At 43.7% G+C, this 17,770-nt stretch overlaps 1 protein-coding gene across 5 annotated transcripts in view; it reads right to left on the bottom strand.

Moving 5' to 3' along the window:
• Window positions 1-14,669: 14,669 nt before the first annotated feature.
• HPCAL1 (hippocalcin like 1) overlaps window positions 14,670-17,770 on the bottom strand; it is a 113,575-nt gene continuing 110,474 nt past the window's right edge. For all 5 annotated transcript variants that reach the window (XM_030555438.1, XM_030555436.1, XM_030555435.1 and 2 more), the window contains one exon: window positions 14,670-15,817. In XM_030555438.1, coding sequence (XP_030411298.1) covers window positions 15,720-15,817 — 98 coding nt within the window. In that variant the 3' untranslated portion in view covers window positions 14,670-15,719. The remainder of the gene's footprint in view (window positions 15,818-17,770) is intronic.

A 17,770-nucleotide genomic window follows, 5' to 3' on the forward strand; every position in this document is an offset into this window, starting at 1 on the left:
CAGATTCTTTTGTTGCGGCCTAGGCCGGCGTCCTTTGTTCCTGAGAGGCTGGGCTGGGTTTGTCCCATACCTGCCCTGATGAGGTGTGAACTGCCTCTCTGCACTTGGAGAGTTTTTGCCTGGGCTTATTTTAAGCCTCATAACTACATACATGAAATTATAACCTATAACATCACTAAAACACCCATGCTCAGTGCACCACGAGCCTTCCGAAGACACACAACATGACAAACTTTGCATTGGATACCACACAATCATTTTATAAAGCTGAATATGGGGTGCAATGTGCTCCCCCTCAGGTACAGAGCATCACACATCCCCAATAAGCCCCTGTTCATCCAGATCTTCCTTGCACCTGAACCCACCACCAAGCCGCCTGCACACAGATTGTCCCACACAGAACCCTATCACCTCACACCTAGATCTCCCTACACTAAGCCCCTCCACACTTGGATCCTGGTGGGCTGAGCCTGCTTGCCCTCATCTATTGTGCTTGACACGGAGGGGCAGGGCCATGGGTTGTTTCTGGGATAGTCTTGGTCTTTGCGCTGTGTCAGGGTCAGATGAAATTTTACCGCCAAGTCCATGTTGTGTGTGTGTGTGGGGGAACGACGCAGGGTCATCTTCTACCTCTGTGCAGTCAGTGGCCTGTGCTCCCCACTCCCATGCTGGAGCCTCCTCATTTATTTACTGACAAATAAAATTTGCAGAATTTTAAAATACTGTGTGCAGAATTTTAAATTTTTTGGCACAGAATATCCTCAGGTGTATAGGTCTTATGGTGCAGATAGGCAGCAAACATATGAAAGGAAATGGTCTACTTGTACATCTATACCTGTCCATGCGATGTTGTGTGCCTTATCTGATATGCAGACATTTCCAAATAAGTCACCTAGTTCAGTGGCTCTGTACCTTTTTTCCTATTGTGATGCTATGTAACAACAGAAAAAAGTTTCAGGACCACCACCAGCCCATCTAACCATAAAGAAAGAGGGTGTTTTGTTACCCCCAAATAGCATGACTTTATTTATTTACTACAATGCACAGGTGCCAACTCTGTGGGTGCTCCAGACTGGAGTAGCCATGGAAAAAAAATAGTGGGTGCTCAGCACCTACCGGCAGCCCCGCAGATCAGTGCCTCCCCCTCTATTGCCCCAACACCTCCCAGCCACTGCAGATCAGCTGTTTAGCAGCATGCAGGAGGCACTGGGAGGGAGGGGGAGGAGTGAGGGTGGGGTGGGGGCAGAGTGGGGGTCAAGAACCCCCCCAGTAACTCATAAAGACAGTGCCTATGCTATGATGCACAAAATGACTAGTTCCAGGTGCTTTCACAATAGGAAAACAGTTAACAGCAAGGGCCACAAAACAGGCCATTTCATCCATCTCCCAATGACAATTAATACATATTGTCAACTCAATTGATCTCAATTTTTAAGTGAGCAGATTAAGAAGATGAAATATGTCCTAAAGGCTGATAGGCTTGAACTTTGGTGGACTCTACCTGGGAGTGAATTCCAGACCTGGGAGATGGCCACTGAAATCATAGAAATCATTGAATTGTAGGACTGGAAGGACCTCAAGAGGTCATCTAGTCCAGTCCCCTGCACTCATGGCAGAACTAAGTATTAGCTAGACCATTCCTGACAAGTGTTTGTCTAACCTGCTTTTAAAAATTCCCAATGATGGAGATTTCACAACCTCCCGAGGTAATTTATTCCAGTGCTTAACTACCCTGACAGGAAGATTTTCTTAATGGCCAACCTAAACTGCCCTTGCTGCAGTTTAAGTCCATTGCTCCTTGCCCTATCCTCAGAGGTTAAGGAGAACAATTTTTCTCCCTCCTCCTTGTAACAGCCTTTTATGTACTTGAAACCTGTTATCATCTCCCCTCAATCTTCTCTTCTCCAGACTAAATAAATCCATTTTTTTCAGCCTTTCCTCACAGGTCATGTTTTCATAGATTCATAGATTCATAGACTCTAGGACTGGAAGGGACCTCGAGAGGTCATCGAGTCCAGTCCCCTGCCCTCATGGCAGGACCAAATATTGTCTAGACCATCCCTAATAGACATTTATCTAACCTACTCTTAAATATCTCCAGAGATGGAGATTCCACAACCTCCCTAGGCAATCTATTCCAGTGTTTAACTACCCTGGCAGTTAGAAACTTTTTCCTAATGTCCAACCTAAATCTCCCTTGCTGCAGTTTAAGCCCATTGCTTCTTGTTCTATCATTGGAGGCTAAGGTGAACAAGTTTTCTCCCTCCTCCTGATGACACCCTTTTAGATACCTGAAAACTGCTATCATGTCCCCTCTCAGTCTTCTCTTTTCCAAACTAAACAAACCCAATTCCTTCAGCCTTCCTTCATAGGTCATGTTCTCAAGACCTTTAATCATTCTTGTTGCTCTTCTCTGGACCCTCTCCAATTTCTCCACATCTTTCTTGAAATGCGGTGCCCAGAACTGGACACAATACTCCAGCTGAGGCCTGACCAGCGCAGAGAAAAGCGGAAGAATGACTTCTCGTGTCTTGTTTACAACACACCTGTTAATGCATCCCAGAATCACATTTGCTTTTTTTGCAACAGTATCACACTGTTGACTCATATTAAGCTTGTGGTCTACTATGACCCCTAGATCTCTTTCTGCCATACTCCTTCCTAGACAGTCTCTTCCCATTCTGCATGTGTGAAACTGATTGTTCCTTCCTAAGTGGAGCACTTTGCATTTATCTTTATTGAACTTCATCCTGTTTATCTCAGACCATTTCTCCAATTTGTCCAGACCATTTTGAATTTTGACCCTGTCCTCCAAAGCAGTTGCAATCCCTCCCAGTTTGGTATCGTCCGCAAACTTAATAAGCGTACTTTCTATGCCAACATCTAAATCGTTGATGAAGATATTGAACAGAACCGGTCCCAAAACAGACCCCTGCGAAACCCCACTTGTTATACCTTTCCAGCAGGATTGGGAGCCATTAATACTACTCTCTGAGTATGGTTATCCAGCCAGTTATGCACCCACCTTATAGTAGCCCCTTCTAAATGTACTTTCGTAGTTTATCTATAAGAATATCATGCGAGACCGTATCAAATGCCTTATTAAAGTCTAGGTATATCACATCCACTGCTTTTTTCCCTTATCCACAAGGCTCGTTATCCTATCAAAGAACGCTATCAGATTAGTTTGACACTATTGTTCTTTACAATCCACGCTGGCTATTCCCTATCACCTTACCACCTTCCAAGTGTTTGCAGATGATTTCTTTAATTACCTGCTCCATTATCTTCCCTGGCACAGAAGTTAAACTAACTGGTCTGTAGTTTCCTGGGTTGTTTTTGTTTCCCTTTTTATAGATGGGCACTATATTTGCCCCCTTCCAGTCTTCTGGAATCTCCCCCCGTCTCCCATGAGTTCCCAAAGATAATAGCTAGAGGCTCAGATACCTCTTCTATTAACTCCTTGACTATTCTAGGATGCATTTCATCAGGCCTTGGTGACTTGCAGGCATCTAACTTTTCTAAGTGATTTTTTACTTGCTCTTTTTTTTATTTTATCTTCTAAACCTACCCTCTTCCCGTAAGCATTCACTATATTAGACATTCCTTCAGACTTCTCAGTGAAGACTGAAACAAAGAAGTCATTAAGCATCTCTGCCATTTCCAAGTCTCCCGTTACTGTTTCCCCCTCCTCACTGAGCAGTGGGCCTACCCTGTCCTTGGTCTTCCTCTTGCTTCTAATGTATTGATAAAAAGTCTTCTTGTTTCCCTTTATTCCCATAGCTAGTTTGAGTTCATTTTGTGTCTTTGCCTTTCTAATCTTGCCTCTGCATTCCTGTGTTATTTGCCTATATTCATCCTTTGTAATCTGACCTAATTTCCATTTTTTATATGACGCCTTTTTATTATGTAGGTCACGCAAGATCTCGTGGTTAAGCCAAGGTGGTCTTTTGCCACATTTTCTATCTTTCCTAACCATCGGAATAGCTTGCTTTTGGGCCCCTAATAGTGTTTCTTTGAAAAACTGCCAACTCTCCTCAGTTGTTTTTCCCCTCAGTCTTGATTCCCATGGGACCTTACCTATCAGCTCTCTGAGCTTACCAAAATCTGCCTTCCTGAAATCCATTGTCTCTATTCTGCTGTACTCCCTTCTACCCTTCCTTAGAATTGCAAACTCTATGATTTCATGATCACTTTCACCCAAGCTTCCTTCTACTTTCAAATTCTCAACAAGTTCCTCCCTATTTGTTAAAATCAAGTCTAGAACAGCTTCCCCCCAGTAGCTTTTCAACTTTCTGAAATAAAAAGTTGTCTGCAATGCAGTCCAGGTACTTACTGGAGAGTCTGTGCCCCGCAGTGTTATCTTCCCAACATATATCTGGATAGTTGAAGTCCCCCATCACCACCAAATCTTGGGCTTTGGATGATTTTGTTAGTTGTTTGAAAAAAGCCTCATCCACCTCTTCCACCTGATTAGGTGGCCTGTAGTAGACTCCCAGCACGACATCACCTGTGTTTTTTACCCCTTTTAGCCTAACCCAGAGACTCTCAACACTTCCGTCTCCTATGTCCATCTCCACCTCAGTCCAAGTGTGTACATTTTTAATATATAAGGCAACACCTCCTCCCTTTTCCCCTGTCTATCCTTCCTGAGCAAACTATACCCATCCACACCAACATTCCAGTCGTGTGTATTATCCCACCAAGTTTCAGTAATGCCAACAATGTCATAGTCGTATTTCTTTATTAGCACTTCCAGTTCTTCCTGCTTATTACCCATACTTCTTGCATTTGTATATAGGCATCTAAGATACTGGTTTGATCTTGCCTCCCAGGTTTGCCCTGACCCTCCTTCCTCACTGCCATTATTGCCCGTGCTCCCTCCTGTTTCCAACCCCATCTCCCAGGTCTTGTTCCCCACTTACCTGTGGGGTTTGCTCACCTGTCCCCGTCGAACCTAGTTTAAAGCCCTCCTTACTAGGTTAGCCAGTCTGTGCACAAATAAGGCCTTTCCCCTCTTCGAAAGGTGAACGCCATCTGTGCCTAGCAGTCCTTCCTCGAATAGCATCCCGTGGTCGAGGAAGCCAAAGCCCTCCTGGTGACACCATCTTCGCAGCCAGGCATTCACCTCCACGATGCATCTGTCTCTGCCCGGACCCCTACCTTCAACAGGAAGAGTCGAAGAGAATACCACCTGCGCTCCAAACTCCTTAACCCGTACTCCCAGAGCCCTGTAGTCACTCTTGATCTGCTCAGTGTCACACCTCACAGTATCATTTGTGCCCACATGGATGAGTAGCATGGGGTAGTAGTCAGAAGGCCAGATAATCCTCGACAATGCCTCTGTAACATCTCGGATACGGGCCCCTGGCAGGCAGCATACCTCCCGGGATGAACGGTCAGGGCGACAGATGGGTGTCTCCGTCCCCCTCAGCAGAGAGTCTCCAACCACCACTACCCTACGTTTCTTATCAGTGGTGGCAGCAGACCTCCCAGCCTTAGGGGTATGAGGCTTCCCCTCCTTAACTGTTGTGGGTGATTCCTTCTCTCCTGTATCAAGAAGAGCATAACAGTTATCTTTTACCACAGCAGGAGGGTTTGCAGCAGGGGTAGAGCACTGCCTGCTGCTAGAAGTAACCAGCTGGCTGTGTCCACCCTGAGCCTCCTCCTCCACTGGTGTGTCCGATACACCCTGAGGCATCTCCTCCTCCACTGGAGTGTCAGTAGTCCTGTCAACTGGGACAGCTACGTCAGCTGTCTCCACGTGGATACTGTCCAAGAATTGCTCATGGATATGGATGTTCCTCAGCCTGGCCACCTCCTCCAGTAGCTCTCCCACCTGCTGCCTGAGAGATTCCACCAGTAGGCACCTTTCACATTGGATGCCACCCCCAGCCGGGATATCAGGAAGTGGAAATTGCAAATTACAGTCTTTGCAAGCCCACACTAGAATCTGGGTAAAAGCATCCATGCTTTGGTGCTCTGTCTGGCTACAGGCGCAGGTGGAGGAGACAGAAGCAGTGCTGGCACAGGTGTTGCGAGTCCTCCTCACCATTGTAAGCCTCCTTCTGTCAAACTCTCTCAAATTCCCATCTGCAGCTCCCTGTCCGCTCTGTTCTGCTGTAAACAGAAAGGTTTTGGATGTGGCTCAGTTTCTAGGTTCAGGGGACCAATGGTTCACAGATGAGACCGACAAGGGACTCCCACTCCCTTCTTACTCCCCTTCCAAAGTCCCTTGCAAAACTCCCTGTTAGCAGCACCTGTTCGCTAAGCTCCCTGGTCGCTTTGCACTGCTTTATAAAGCCCCGCCTTCAGCACCCGTGCCATAGGTTGCCTATCCCTGTGCTAGAGCCTTGAATAGGATACTTTACTTGCAGATTGAACCACAGAGACACTAACAATTTGAGATTTAATGGCTTAACTTTATATTTGTGTAATAGGCATTGCACTGTATAGAAAAAAGTCTGATCTTCTATACTAATTAGCCACAGCTTTCAGAGTTACACTAATACCCTGGTGGTGGGACTTTACATCAGCTGTTGAGAGAACAATTAGACAAGCTGTTAAGGTTAGATTGGACCTGTCTGTTAACCTTTTCACTAAAATGCCAGCCTAACGAGCCTAAAATAATACAGCTAAAGGATAAAATTCCAAGAGCACTTCTCAGATCCTCAAAGGTACTTAAGACCCAGATTTTAAAAAGGTATTTAGGTGCTACTGTGCTCAGTGATGCAGTGCTTAATTGATTGAGGGGTCTAAATCTCATTTCAAAAGGGATTTAGGCACTTAGGAGTCTGAATCCCATTGACTGTTGATGGAATTTATATGCCTAATTGGCTAAATCCCTTTTGAAAATAAAATTTAGGTTTCTAAATCAGTTAGGCATTGCAATGCTGTGTGCAACACCTAAATACCTTTAAAAAGCTGGGTCCTAAATACTGTTGAGGATCTGGACTTAAGTGATTTAGGAGCCTAAGTCCCACTGGCTTTCAATAGGACCCCAAATTGATAGATATCTATGGTGAACTTCTGGCTCCTATGAGAGCTCTCCATTGACCTGAGTAGGGCCAAGATTTCACCCCTGGTTTAGAATGTCATCCAGAACAATGACAATGAAGCATGTTTTTCGGGACCAGTCTAGTACAGGCACTGCTTTCTTTCACTCCCCAGTGTGTGTCAGGCTAGCAGCTCATCCCTTTGAAAACCTCCTTAGCGACCATGGCCAAGGTTTTCAAAAGTGACTAATGGCCAATTTTTTAGTGCTGAACTGAGACCTGAACGGAGCTTGATTTTCAGAGGGCTGGAGCTCAGCACTTTAAAACACTACCTGAAAGGGGCCTGATGTTCGGAAAGAACTAATGTCTGCACTATCCCAATCGCAAGATATTTTTCTCATTTTTTTTTTTACAGTGCAAAAATATGAGGAACCCTAGGAAGATCAAGTAATACCAATTTTCTCAGAAAACAGTATTGACCTAATTTGTCCTGAATGTAGTAATCATGATTAAAAAAAACATGCAAAACCAGTTCCTTTCCTTAATCTAATGTGTCATCAACAACTGTCAGCACTGTGGAGTTAAGGTTGAATGACAGAATGGTCTCATATTACATATTGTATCGTTTGCCAAATAATTTAGTAGCTCTCAAGGTTTTCTACAGGTCACGGTATCCAACACCCTGCAGTTTCTTACACAATCATGCCTAGGTGTAGTGCAGTAATACCGTATAATAGAGTCTGCATCTGAGCCGATGAATTGTCACGAAATTATTTATAATGGGATGAGTACACTAGGTAGCACAAGACTGGGAAGCTCTGGGAGTTTGAAATCCTCATAATACATTGTACTATAGTAGCTGGCGCATATAAATCAGGAAACTAGTGACAAAGGACACACAGGGCCTGCAGAGGTGATGGATGGAGGGGGCTGAAAAAGAAGGCGAGAAAATGATGCTGGGGAAGGAGTGTCATAAACGGATAGCTAAGGGTTAATGTCTCTTTCACCTGTAAGAGGGTTAACAAACAGTGACCTGAAACACCTGACCAGAGGACCAATCAGGAAACAAGACTTTTTCAAATCTGGGTGGAGGGAAGTTTTGGGTGTGAGTCCTTTGTTCTTGGTCTGTTCTCTTTCTGGGCTCTGAGAGTGACCACAGGAATCTTCAGGCTTTCTAATCTTCTGTTTCCAAGTTGTAAGTACAAGGATTGTAAGACAATAGGTTTATATTATTTTTTTGTATTTACATGTGTGTAGTTGCTGGAATGTTTTAAATTGTATTCTTTTTGAATAAGGCTGTTTATTCATTTTTTCTTTTAAGCAATTGACCCTGTATATTGTCACCTTGATACAGAGACCATTTTATGTCTTTTCCTTTCTTTTTATATAAAGCTCTCTTTTTAAAACCTGTTTGAGTGTTTTTCACTGGTTAAGGCTAAGAAACGAAGGGAGGAGGAAAATCTCTTTGTGTTAGATTTATTAAGCCTGACTTTGCATACCCTTTGGGTGAGGGGAGAGAGAGATTTGATCTCTCGGTACTTGTGTTTCAAGGACTTGAAGCAGGGAATCTCCTAGAGTACCCAGGGCGGGGAAATCTGGGAGAAGGTAAAGAGGGTGGAATCCCTTTGTTTAGATTCACGGAGCTTTAATCTGTATCTCTCTCCAGGAACCCAGGGAGGGAACACCTGGAGGGGAAGAGGGAGAAGGGAAATGGTTTATTCCCTTTTGTTGAGAGACTCAAGGAATCTGAGTCTTGGGGTCCCCCAGGGAAGGTTTTGGGGAGACCAGAGTGAGCCAGACACTGGAATTGTGGCTGGTGGCAGCGATATCAGATCCAAGCTGGTAATTAAGTTTGGCGGTTTCATGCTAGCTTCTGATGTTCTGAACTCTAAGGTTCAGATCTGAGTAGGATAGTTATGACATGAGTGGCAGTGGTGTGGGATAAGATAAGAATCCAACGGTTTGGGTACCAGAACCACTGGAGATGCCCATGCACCGATGAGCTATTGGAGAAGTTGGGACGTGCCCAGTTCATCTCTACAATAGACTTAACTAAGGGGTACTGGCAAGTACCGCTAGATGAACCTGCCAAGGAAAGGTCAGCATTCGTCACCCATGCGGGGGTGTATGAATTTAATGTCCTTCCTTTCGGGCTGCGAAATGCACCCGCCACCTTCCAGAGGCTGGTAGATGGTCTCCTAGCAGGACTGGGCGAATATGCAGTTGCCTACCTCGATGATGTGGCCATTTTTTCAGACTCCTGGCCCGAACACCTACTACACCTGGAAACGGTCTTTGAGAGCATCAGGCAGGCCGGACTAACTGTTAAGGCCAAAAAGTGTCAAATAGGCCAAAACAGAGTGACTTACCTGGGACACCAGGTGGGTCGAGGCAACCCCCTACAGGCAAAGGTGGATGCTATTCAAAAGTGGCCTGTCCCAAAGTCAAAGGAACAGGTTCAATCCTTCTTAGGCTTGGCCGGGTACTACAGGCGATTTGTACCACACTACAGCCAAATCGCTGCCCCACTGACTGACCTGACCAAAAAAGACCCAGCCAAATGCAGTTAAGTGGACTGATGAGTGTCAAAAGGCCTTTACCCAACTTAAGGCGACGCTCATGTCTGACCCTGTGCTCAGGGCCCCGGACTTTGACAAGCCATTCCTAGTAACCACGGATGCATTTGAGCGTGGTATAGGAGCAGTTCTCATGCAGGAAGCAACAGATCACAACTTCCATCCTGTCGTGTTTCTCAGCAAGAAACTATCTGAGGCCATGTCTACATCTAAAATTTTGCAGCGCTGGTTGTTACAGCTGTATTAGTACAGCTGTATAGGGCCAGCGCTGCAGAGTGGCCACACTTACAGCAACCAGCGCTGCAAGTGGTGTTAGATGTGGCCACACTGCAGCGCTGTTGGGCGGCTTCAAGGGGGGTTCCGGGAACGCGAGAGCAAACCGGGGAAGGAGACCAGCTTCGCCGCGGTTTGCTCTCGCGTTCCCGGAGCCACCCTGCAAACCGCAGGGAAGGAGACCTGCTTGCTCGGGGTTCCGGGAACGAGAGAGCAAACCGGGAAAGGAGACCAGCTTCGCCGCGGTTTGCTCTCGCGTTCCCGGAGCCACCCTGCAAACCGCAGGGAAGGAGACCTGCTTGCTCGGGGTTCCGGGAACGAGAGAGCAAACCGCGGCAAAGCTGGTCTCCTTCCCCGGCTTGCTCTCTCGTTCCCGGAACCCCGAGCAAGCAGGTCTCCTTCCCTGCGGTTTGCTGGGTGGCTCCGGGAACGCGAGAGCAAACCGCGGCGAAGCTGGTCTCCTTCCCCGGTTTGCTCTCTCGTTCCCGGAACCCCGAGCAAGCAGGTAAGGAGAACCGCTTGCTTGGCGGTTCGGGGAACGAGAGAGCAAACCGGGAAAGGAGACCAGGTTCGCCGCGGTTTGCTCTCTCGTTCCCGGAGCCACCCTGCAAACCGCAGGGAAGGAGAACCGCTTGCTCGGCGGTTCCGGGAACGAGAGAGCAAACCGGGAAAGGAGACCAGCTTTGCCGCGGTTTGCTCTCGCGTTCCCGGAGCCACCCTGCAAACCGCAGGGAAGGAGACCTGCTTGCTCGGGGTTCCGGGAACGAGAGAGCAAACCGCGGCAAAGCTGGTCTCCTTTCCCCGGTTTGCTCTCTCGTTCCCCGAACCGCCGAGCAAGCGGTTCTCCTTACCTGCTTGCTCGGGGTTCCGGGAACTAGAGAGCAAACCGGGAAAGGAGATCAGCTTGATTACCAGAGGCTTCCTCCTTCCACGGAGGTCAAGAAAAGCGCTGGTAAGTGTTTACATTGGATTACCAGCGCTGGATCACCAGCGCTGGATCCTCTACACCCGAGACAAAACGGGAGTACGGCCAGCGCTGCAAACAGGGAGTTGCAGCGCTGGTGATGCCCTGCAGATGTGTACACCTTCAAAGTTGCAGCGCTGTAACTCCCTCACCAGCGCTGCAACTTTCTGATGTAGACAAGCCCTGAGAGGGAAAGTCACTAGTCAGTCAGTGAAAAGGAATGCTATGGCATTGTGTACGCCCTGGAAAAGCTACGCCCATATGTTTGGGGACGGCGGTTCCAGCTACAAACTGACCATGCTGCGCTACAGTGGCTTCATACTGCCAAGGGAAACAACAAGAAACTTCTTTGTTGGAGTTTAGCTCTCCAAGATTTTGATTTTGAAATTCAGCACATTTCAGGGGCTTCTAACAAAGTAGCTGATGCACTCTCTCGTGAAAGTTTCCCAGAATCCAGTAGTTAAAAAGTGTTCTTAAAATGTAAAAGTCTGTTAATTATATACTTAGTGGTATATGTAAAGGTGCATGTGTTGTATTACTCTGTTTATGTTAGAGTTCTAGGACGAAATCGCCACCAGCGAAATTCCCCACTGTCTGCGGTTTGGGGAGCGTGTCATAAACAGATAGCTAAGGGTTAATGTCTCTTTCACCTATAAAAGGGTTAAACAGTGACCTGAAACACCTGACCAGAGGACCAATCAGGAAACAAGACTTTTTCAAATCTGGGTGGAGGGAAGTTTTGGGTGTGAGTCCTTTGTTCTTGGTCTGTTCTCTTTCTGGGCTCTGAGAGTGACCACAGGAACCTCCAGGCTTTCTAATCTTCTGTTTCCAAGTTGTAAGTACAAGGATAGTAAGACAATAGGTTTATATTGTTTTTTTGTATTTACATGTGTGTAGTTGCTGGAATGTTTTAAATTGTATTCTTTTTGAATAAGGCTGTTTATTCATTTTTTTCTTTTAAGCAATTGACCCTGTATATTGTCACCTTGATACAGAGACCATTTTATGTCTTTTTCTTTCTTTTATATAAAGCTCTCTTTTTAAGACCTGTTTAAGTGTTTTTCACTGGTTAAGGCTAAGAAATGAAGGGAGGGGGAAAATCTCTGTGTGTTAGATTTACTAAGCCTGACTTTGCATACCCTCTGGGTGAGGGGAGAGAGAGATTTGATCTCTTGGTACTTGTGTTTCAAGGACTTGAAGCAGGGAATCTCCTAGAGTACCCAGGGTGGGGAAATCTGGGAGGAGGTAAAGAGGGTGGAATCCCTTTGTTTAGATTCACGGAGCTTTAATCTGTATCTCTCTCCAGGAACCCAGGGAGGGAACACCTGGAGGGGAAGAGGGAGAAGGGAAATGGTTTATTCCCCTTTGTTGTGAGACTCAAGGAATCTGAGTCTTGGGGTCCTCCAGGAAAGGCTTTGGGGAGACCAGAGTGAGCCAGACACTGGAATTCTGGCTGGTGGCAGCAATATCAGATCCAAGCTGGTAATTAAGTTTGGAGGTTTCATGCTAGCTTCTGATGTTCTGAACTCTAAGGTTCAGATCTGAGTAGGACAGTTATGACAAGGAGAGGGAAAGTACTTCAGGGAGAGCTAGAGGGGAAGAGACCGTGTGCTCAGGGAGCCAGTAAAATCTGGGAATGGGACAAAATCCCAGTATGAATGTAGCTGGGCAGAATTCCATCAAGCTGCAGCAATCTTGCAAAACTTGCAGAGCTGGTGGGGAAATATAATTTTCATCCTGTGGGATAGGCTGACCTTTTGGAATTAGTTCTGAACCAAGACAGAAAGTTGAAAGATTGAAAAATTTCACTGAATGAAAGATTCTGAAAAGTTTTGAAATGAAATGTTTTATTTCAAAAAGTCACCTCAAATTTTCATTTTTCCAACTGAAAAAATGTTGTGGAGATGGACATTTTCCATGGGAAAGATTTCTAGGCAGATTTTTTTTGACTCGCTCTATGAAGATCTCTCTCTTTGATGATCTCTAAGGTCTGATCGGCCTTACAGAGAAGGAAAATCTGGGAACAGAAAGGGAAGGAAATGTGCAATGGCAGAACAAAGAAAAAAGACAATAAGAAGAATGGATGGGACACACACCAGTCTGACATTTGTCAGATCCTAATTAAAATAATTTTGGTTACCTGATCCCTACAAAATTATTTTGTGATATTTGACTAAACTCATAACCAACATATTTAAAAAAACACACGAAACAGAGGGAATTCAAAAATAGTCCTCTTCCCTAGCATAATTCTGCTTAGTTACACAGTATAGATTTTTAATGTGTGCAATTTGCCTGCGCTATGGCTGCGGTGAGAACTGTAACTTTGTATCTCTCAATGTTCAGTTATAATTACATGCAAAAATGTCATTAACGCAACAGTGTTTTACAATTCAAATACTGCAGCATTCTAGTGCATGAGAACTTGACCATGAAATAGACTAGAAACAGACTATATAAAACAAGTATGAAACTGTTTGGTTATTTGTTTTTTCACTTGACTTGGACAGTTATTGCAGAGTGAAAATTACTGATAATAAACCTAATCTAAGATGCGATTTGTAACATCAGTGAGAATTCTGTTTGTTTGTTAAATGATTTTAAAAAGAGAAAAATTGTAATTAAAAAAACCAAGTTCTTTCCCCTCTTACAATCTTCACTTATTCAAACTGGAAGAATTGCAAACATTTTGTTTACTTGTTACCATGTGGTTTACTTTTAGAATTTCTTCCAGCGTGAACAAGGAAAAGCAGACAGATCACTTTTAGTTAGTTTTCCTTTCAGGGTGAAGGGAATGTTTGTTTTTCTAAGAGGTTCAAATTAAATTCCTTTAAAAAAAAATTATGGAAACATTTCTCAGTCTCAGGTTTGGTAAGAGGTCACATTATGCCCAATTTCATCCAGCCGTATCTCTGATTGGGTATTGAAAGCGACTCTCTTTCACCATTTATTTTTACAGTGAAGGTGCAAACTAACACCTAATTTGCTGCTATCTTGGATCCTGCTTCCGCAAACGTTGTCTATTCAACTAAACACTTATGGACATGTTTAACTTCAGGCACACACTGAAGTCCCATTGACTTTAAGGTGACTTAAATAGATGCTTAAGCACTTTGCTGTACTTCAGCATGTGCTTTATAAACATGGGTCTAGGAAAGCTTTGCATATTACATCATTGATGCCAGTGTTTCAGTGGCACATACCTCACTGAAATATACTTCTGGCTGCACAAACCCTCTGTATACTGGAAAGGAACTTGACATAGTATTTTTGGTCCAATAAAAAAGGCTGCATTAGTTAGCTGCAGGATTCTTGGGGGACTGGATGGTACAGCACGCTGGTAACAGGATACAGAGCCTCACACCATTATGTTAATAAGCAATACTAGTAACATTAAGCACTGAAACAGTGCTTTTTAGGTAGAGAGAAGCAGGAACTCACACAGCGAGCCAATGGCAGAAGCCAGAGATAGAACCCAAGTTTCCTGACTTAGTACCTGATGCTTTATCTACCAGCCAGCTCTAAGTCCAGCCTAGGCCAGTGGTGACTTGGAGCTATCAGCTCTTCAGTGGACTATGTGAAATCACCATGTCATAGTCTCAGTCTAGTTTCCTTTGGTGGAAGGGTTCCCAAGGACCATCAACATAGTGGGCACTAAAATACTCTTGTTTGCTGGCAAATCTCAGAGATGCCAGCGATGGAAGGACAGTGGGGACTAGGTTGCCTCCCCTCCCCTAGGTGAGGAGATGAAAGGAAAGGAAGGGCAGGAAAGCTTTCATTATTCTTGTCTTGACTATATTTATCCCATGCACAACTATGGAACAGTAACTTGTACTACTGGTTAAAATAAGACAGTTATTGACAAGAAAAGTAGTATTTTATTTTAATGAATATTTCTTGGCATTAGGCAGATATTAAATAACACTGGATTGCACAAGACTATTAACATATTGACAGCAAAAGAATGCCGAGCATAGCAAAGTTTAGAACAGCAGCATGAGTCACATCACCTCATGTCACTCAAAAGCCAGTTAATGCTGCAACCACCACTAAGTGGGACTTCACCGAGAAATACAAAATGAGAATTATTCCTTTTATTCTTTTGTTAATACAGTAAACGCTGGAACGATCAACAGTAAAAATGAACAAATATTTGCATTCAGTAATTAAACAGAGTGAAATAGCCACAAATTGCTAGTCATGCATTTTCTTTAACAGCAATTTGCTAATGCATAAATCTCAAAAACAATCTTCAAGATTTGAATAAATCACAGACAAGAAATTAAGCTTGAATTCTACTTTATGCATAAATACCTGACCTACATATTAAAATTACTTCACCATATATATATAATTTTTATATATATAATATTAAAAGAAAGTAGACAATTAGATAAGTGCAAGCAATTTTCCTCAAAAGCACAGACAATTTGGAACCATGCCCAGAAAAGCTTCTCTCTTCTTCTTTCTACGCCATTCAGTTCACATTTTGCTTAAAAAATGACGACCTATCATCTGCTAAGTTGGATAAAAATTCTATCTTCGTGGGGCTACCAGAAGCCATCATTCTTACTGACTAAAAGATGAGATACTTCACCAGAAATTTGAACTCTTTGTATCTGCATGTAAACATACCTTTCAATTACGTTAACCATGTAGAGTGAGTGGTAACATTGGAGAGGAGGAAGAGGGAGAAAAATGGAACTGCAAAAGGAACGTTGCACTGATGTTAGTGAGAAAAGTGAGGCAGTCCTCACTCTGATACACGCACGTGCGTGCGCACACGCACACACAATCTGGCAATGGAATCTTATCCACTAGCAAGTTGAGGAATGATTGAGAAGGCATCCATTTGCGAGCAAAGCTTGAACAACAAGCCAGCAGTTTCTTTGCAAACTGTCCAGAGTTTAATTAGAACTGACTTGCACTGCTTGGATCACATTGTAACAATCGCACAATAGAGGGATCACTCTTGGCACCTTTAATAAACTCTTCCAGGGACAGTTTACCTTGAAAGGAGAAAACAAAAAAAAGTCACTTGCGTTGCAAGATCAAACAGAGCTTAAAAATAAATCCTTCACAGAAAGCTGAAAATACACATCTCCTACTCCAAGTGGATTTAGGGTGAAACTGGCTGCCGTGCAGGTGAACCAGGCACTCCTTTCCTCCTCAAGCCTGGCTGCACTATTTTTTCAAGTAAACAAATCTAATATTTTACTTTACATTTGACATTAAACAGGGACATTATCAAGTTAAAACAATTGTTCTAATAATGCCACCTTAGGTCAACAATTTAAGCAGAGAACTGCCTTAGTACAAAACTGGAGTACAAACATTCATTATATGCACAGACTAGTCTAGAAATGGGGCTTCAATCAAGGGTGAGATTTTAAACCACACAGAACCCAGGATATTTGCATCATATGTACTGATAGGTGATCATGCAACAGGGTCCCTAACACTGGGCAATGTGATGTAGTTCATTTTACATTTGTGAATTATTGCTATGGTCAGTTGTGCTGTGGTACAAGAAACAGGCCTTGAGTGATGCTGAAGCGATGCCCTGTTTGCTGAGCTGGGCAAAACCTTTGCAATCAGACCCCTACGAATTAGTTTTTCAGGTTTTGTTACAAACCTGAAACGTGGGCCAATTTGGGCTGATTTATGGGGTCAGGGTTCAAAACTATGAAAAAAATCCGTGGCTATTACTGGCTTTTAAAACCTGAAACTCACAAAAGGTGTGAATGACCATTAATCAAAACGACCAGAGTTTGCACCACGTGTAATTATTTGTTAGCCACCATTGCTGAGAAGTCTAGAACTGTTCTCTTATCACCGTTTCACTCTGGGACCACACCTACAAGCCCTGGGTTGGCGGAACTTCCACGGAGCTCAGTACGATGCTGCCTACAGAGGCTTTCAGGGTCGCCTTTATTAACTGTCATTTGAACAACAGCATTGAAATATAATTACATTTTTCTTATCAATATTTTGCATCTGGTACATGTGCAATGTATTCTCTTGTATAGTATGTTACACACCCACAGATGTAGAGAAATAAGCAACAAAACATTTATTGAGAACTGAAATGGATCTTTCTAGGATGATTTCACTGGGCCTGATGATTCCCCCCCTTGAGTCAATGTAACCTCCCCAGCAGATGGGCTATGACAGGGTGACTGAAGCATGCTGAACTCCTGAAATGACTTCTGGCTTTTATAATCTCGAGGTTTATTACAAGCTGGCAAAGTTTAGGACAGTCCTGAATTCAATGAACCTACTTTGCATGTCTAAAGTTGTAGGTCTGGGATAGTTATTAGTAGATGCTAATGACCTTAATACTCTGTAAAAGAAGTTTCTTATACATGTAACTTGTTTAATCAGTAGGTTTTATACTTTTTAATAAAAATATTTGCTACTGGGATTGTCATTACACAAAATATTCTGGCAGTCATGTCCGTTTACATTATTGTATGAAATACTTCATACAGATGTAATTATATACACAACATTCCAAGGCAATTCTTACCCATTTAAATTGCCCCCATTATAGAAATAAACCACCACATAATTTTCTCTTGGCAAAATAAAAATAACTCTTTGGAGAACAGTGTGGCATGTTCTGCATAATCTTACTGCACACATATTAGGAAGTAGAATTTTAGCTTAGATCCTCAGCTGAGATTTTAAACCCATGTACAAGGAACACACTCAAACAGAAACGTTCTACTGTGAGAACCACCTCATCACGTTTCAGTTCCACCCCTTAGGTGTTATTCTCTAACACTTAGCACTGCTTTTAGCTCATATTGCTTTTTTTTGTTTTTAATTGCTCCTTGCATGTGTTTAGTACACACTCCAGAGTACGGTATTAATTTACAATTTTTCTTCCTATAACACTCATTCCCAGAGTATCAGAGCGTCTCAATGAATTACAGATGCATCTGTTCTTACACTCCATT

Source organism: Gopherus evgoodei, chromosome 3 (genome assembly GCF_007399415.2).
Source record: "Gopherus evgoodei ecotype Sinaloan lineage chromosome 3, rGopEvg1_v1.p, whole genome shotgun sequence".
NCBI classification, from domain to species: domain Eukaryota; kingdom Metazoa; phylum Chordata; order Testudines; family Testudinidae; genus Gopherus; species Gopherus evgoodei.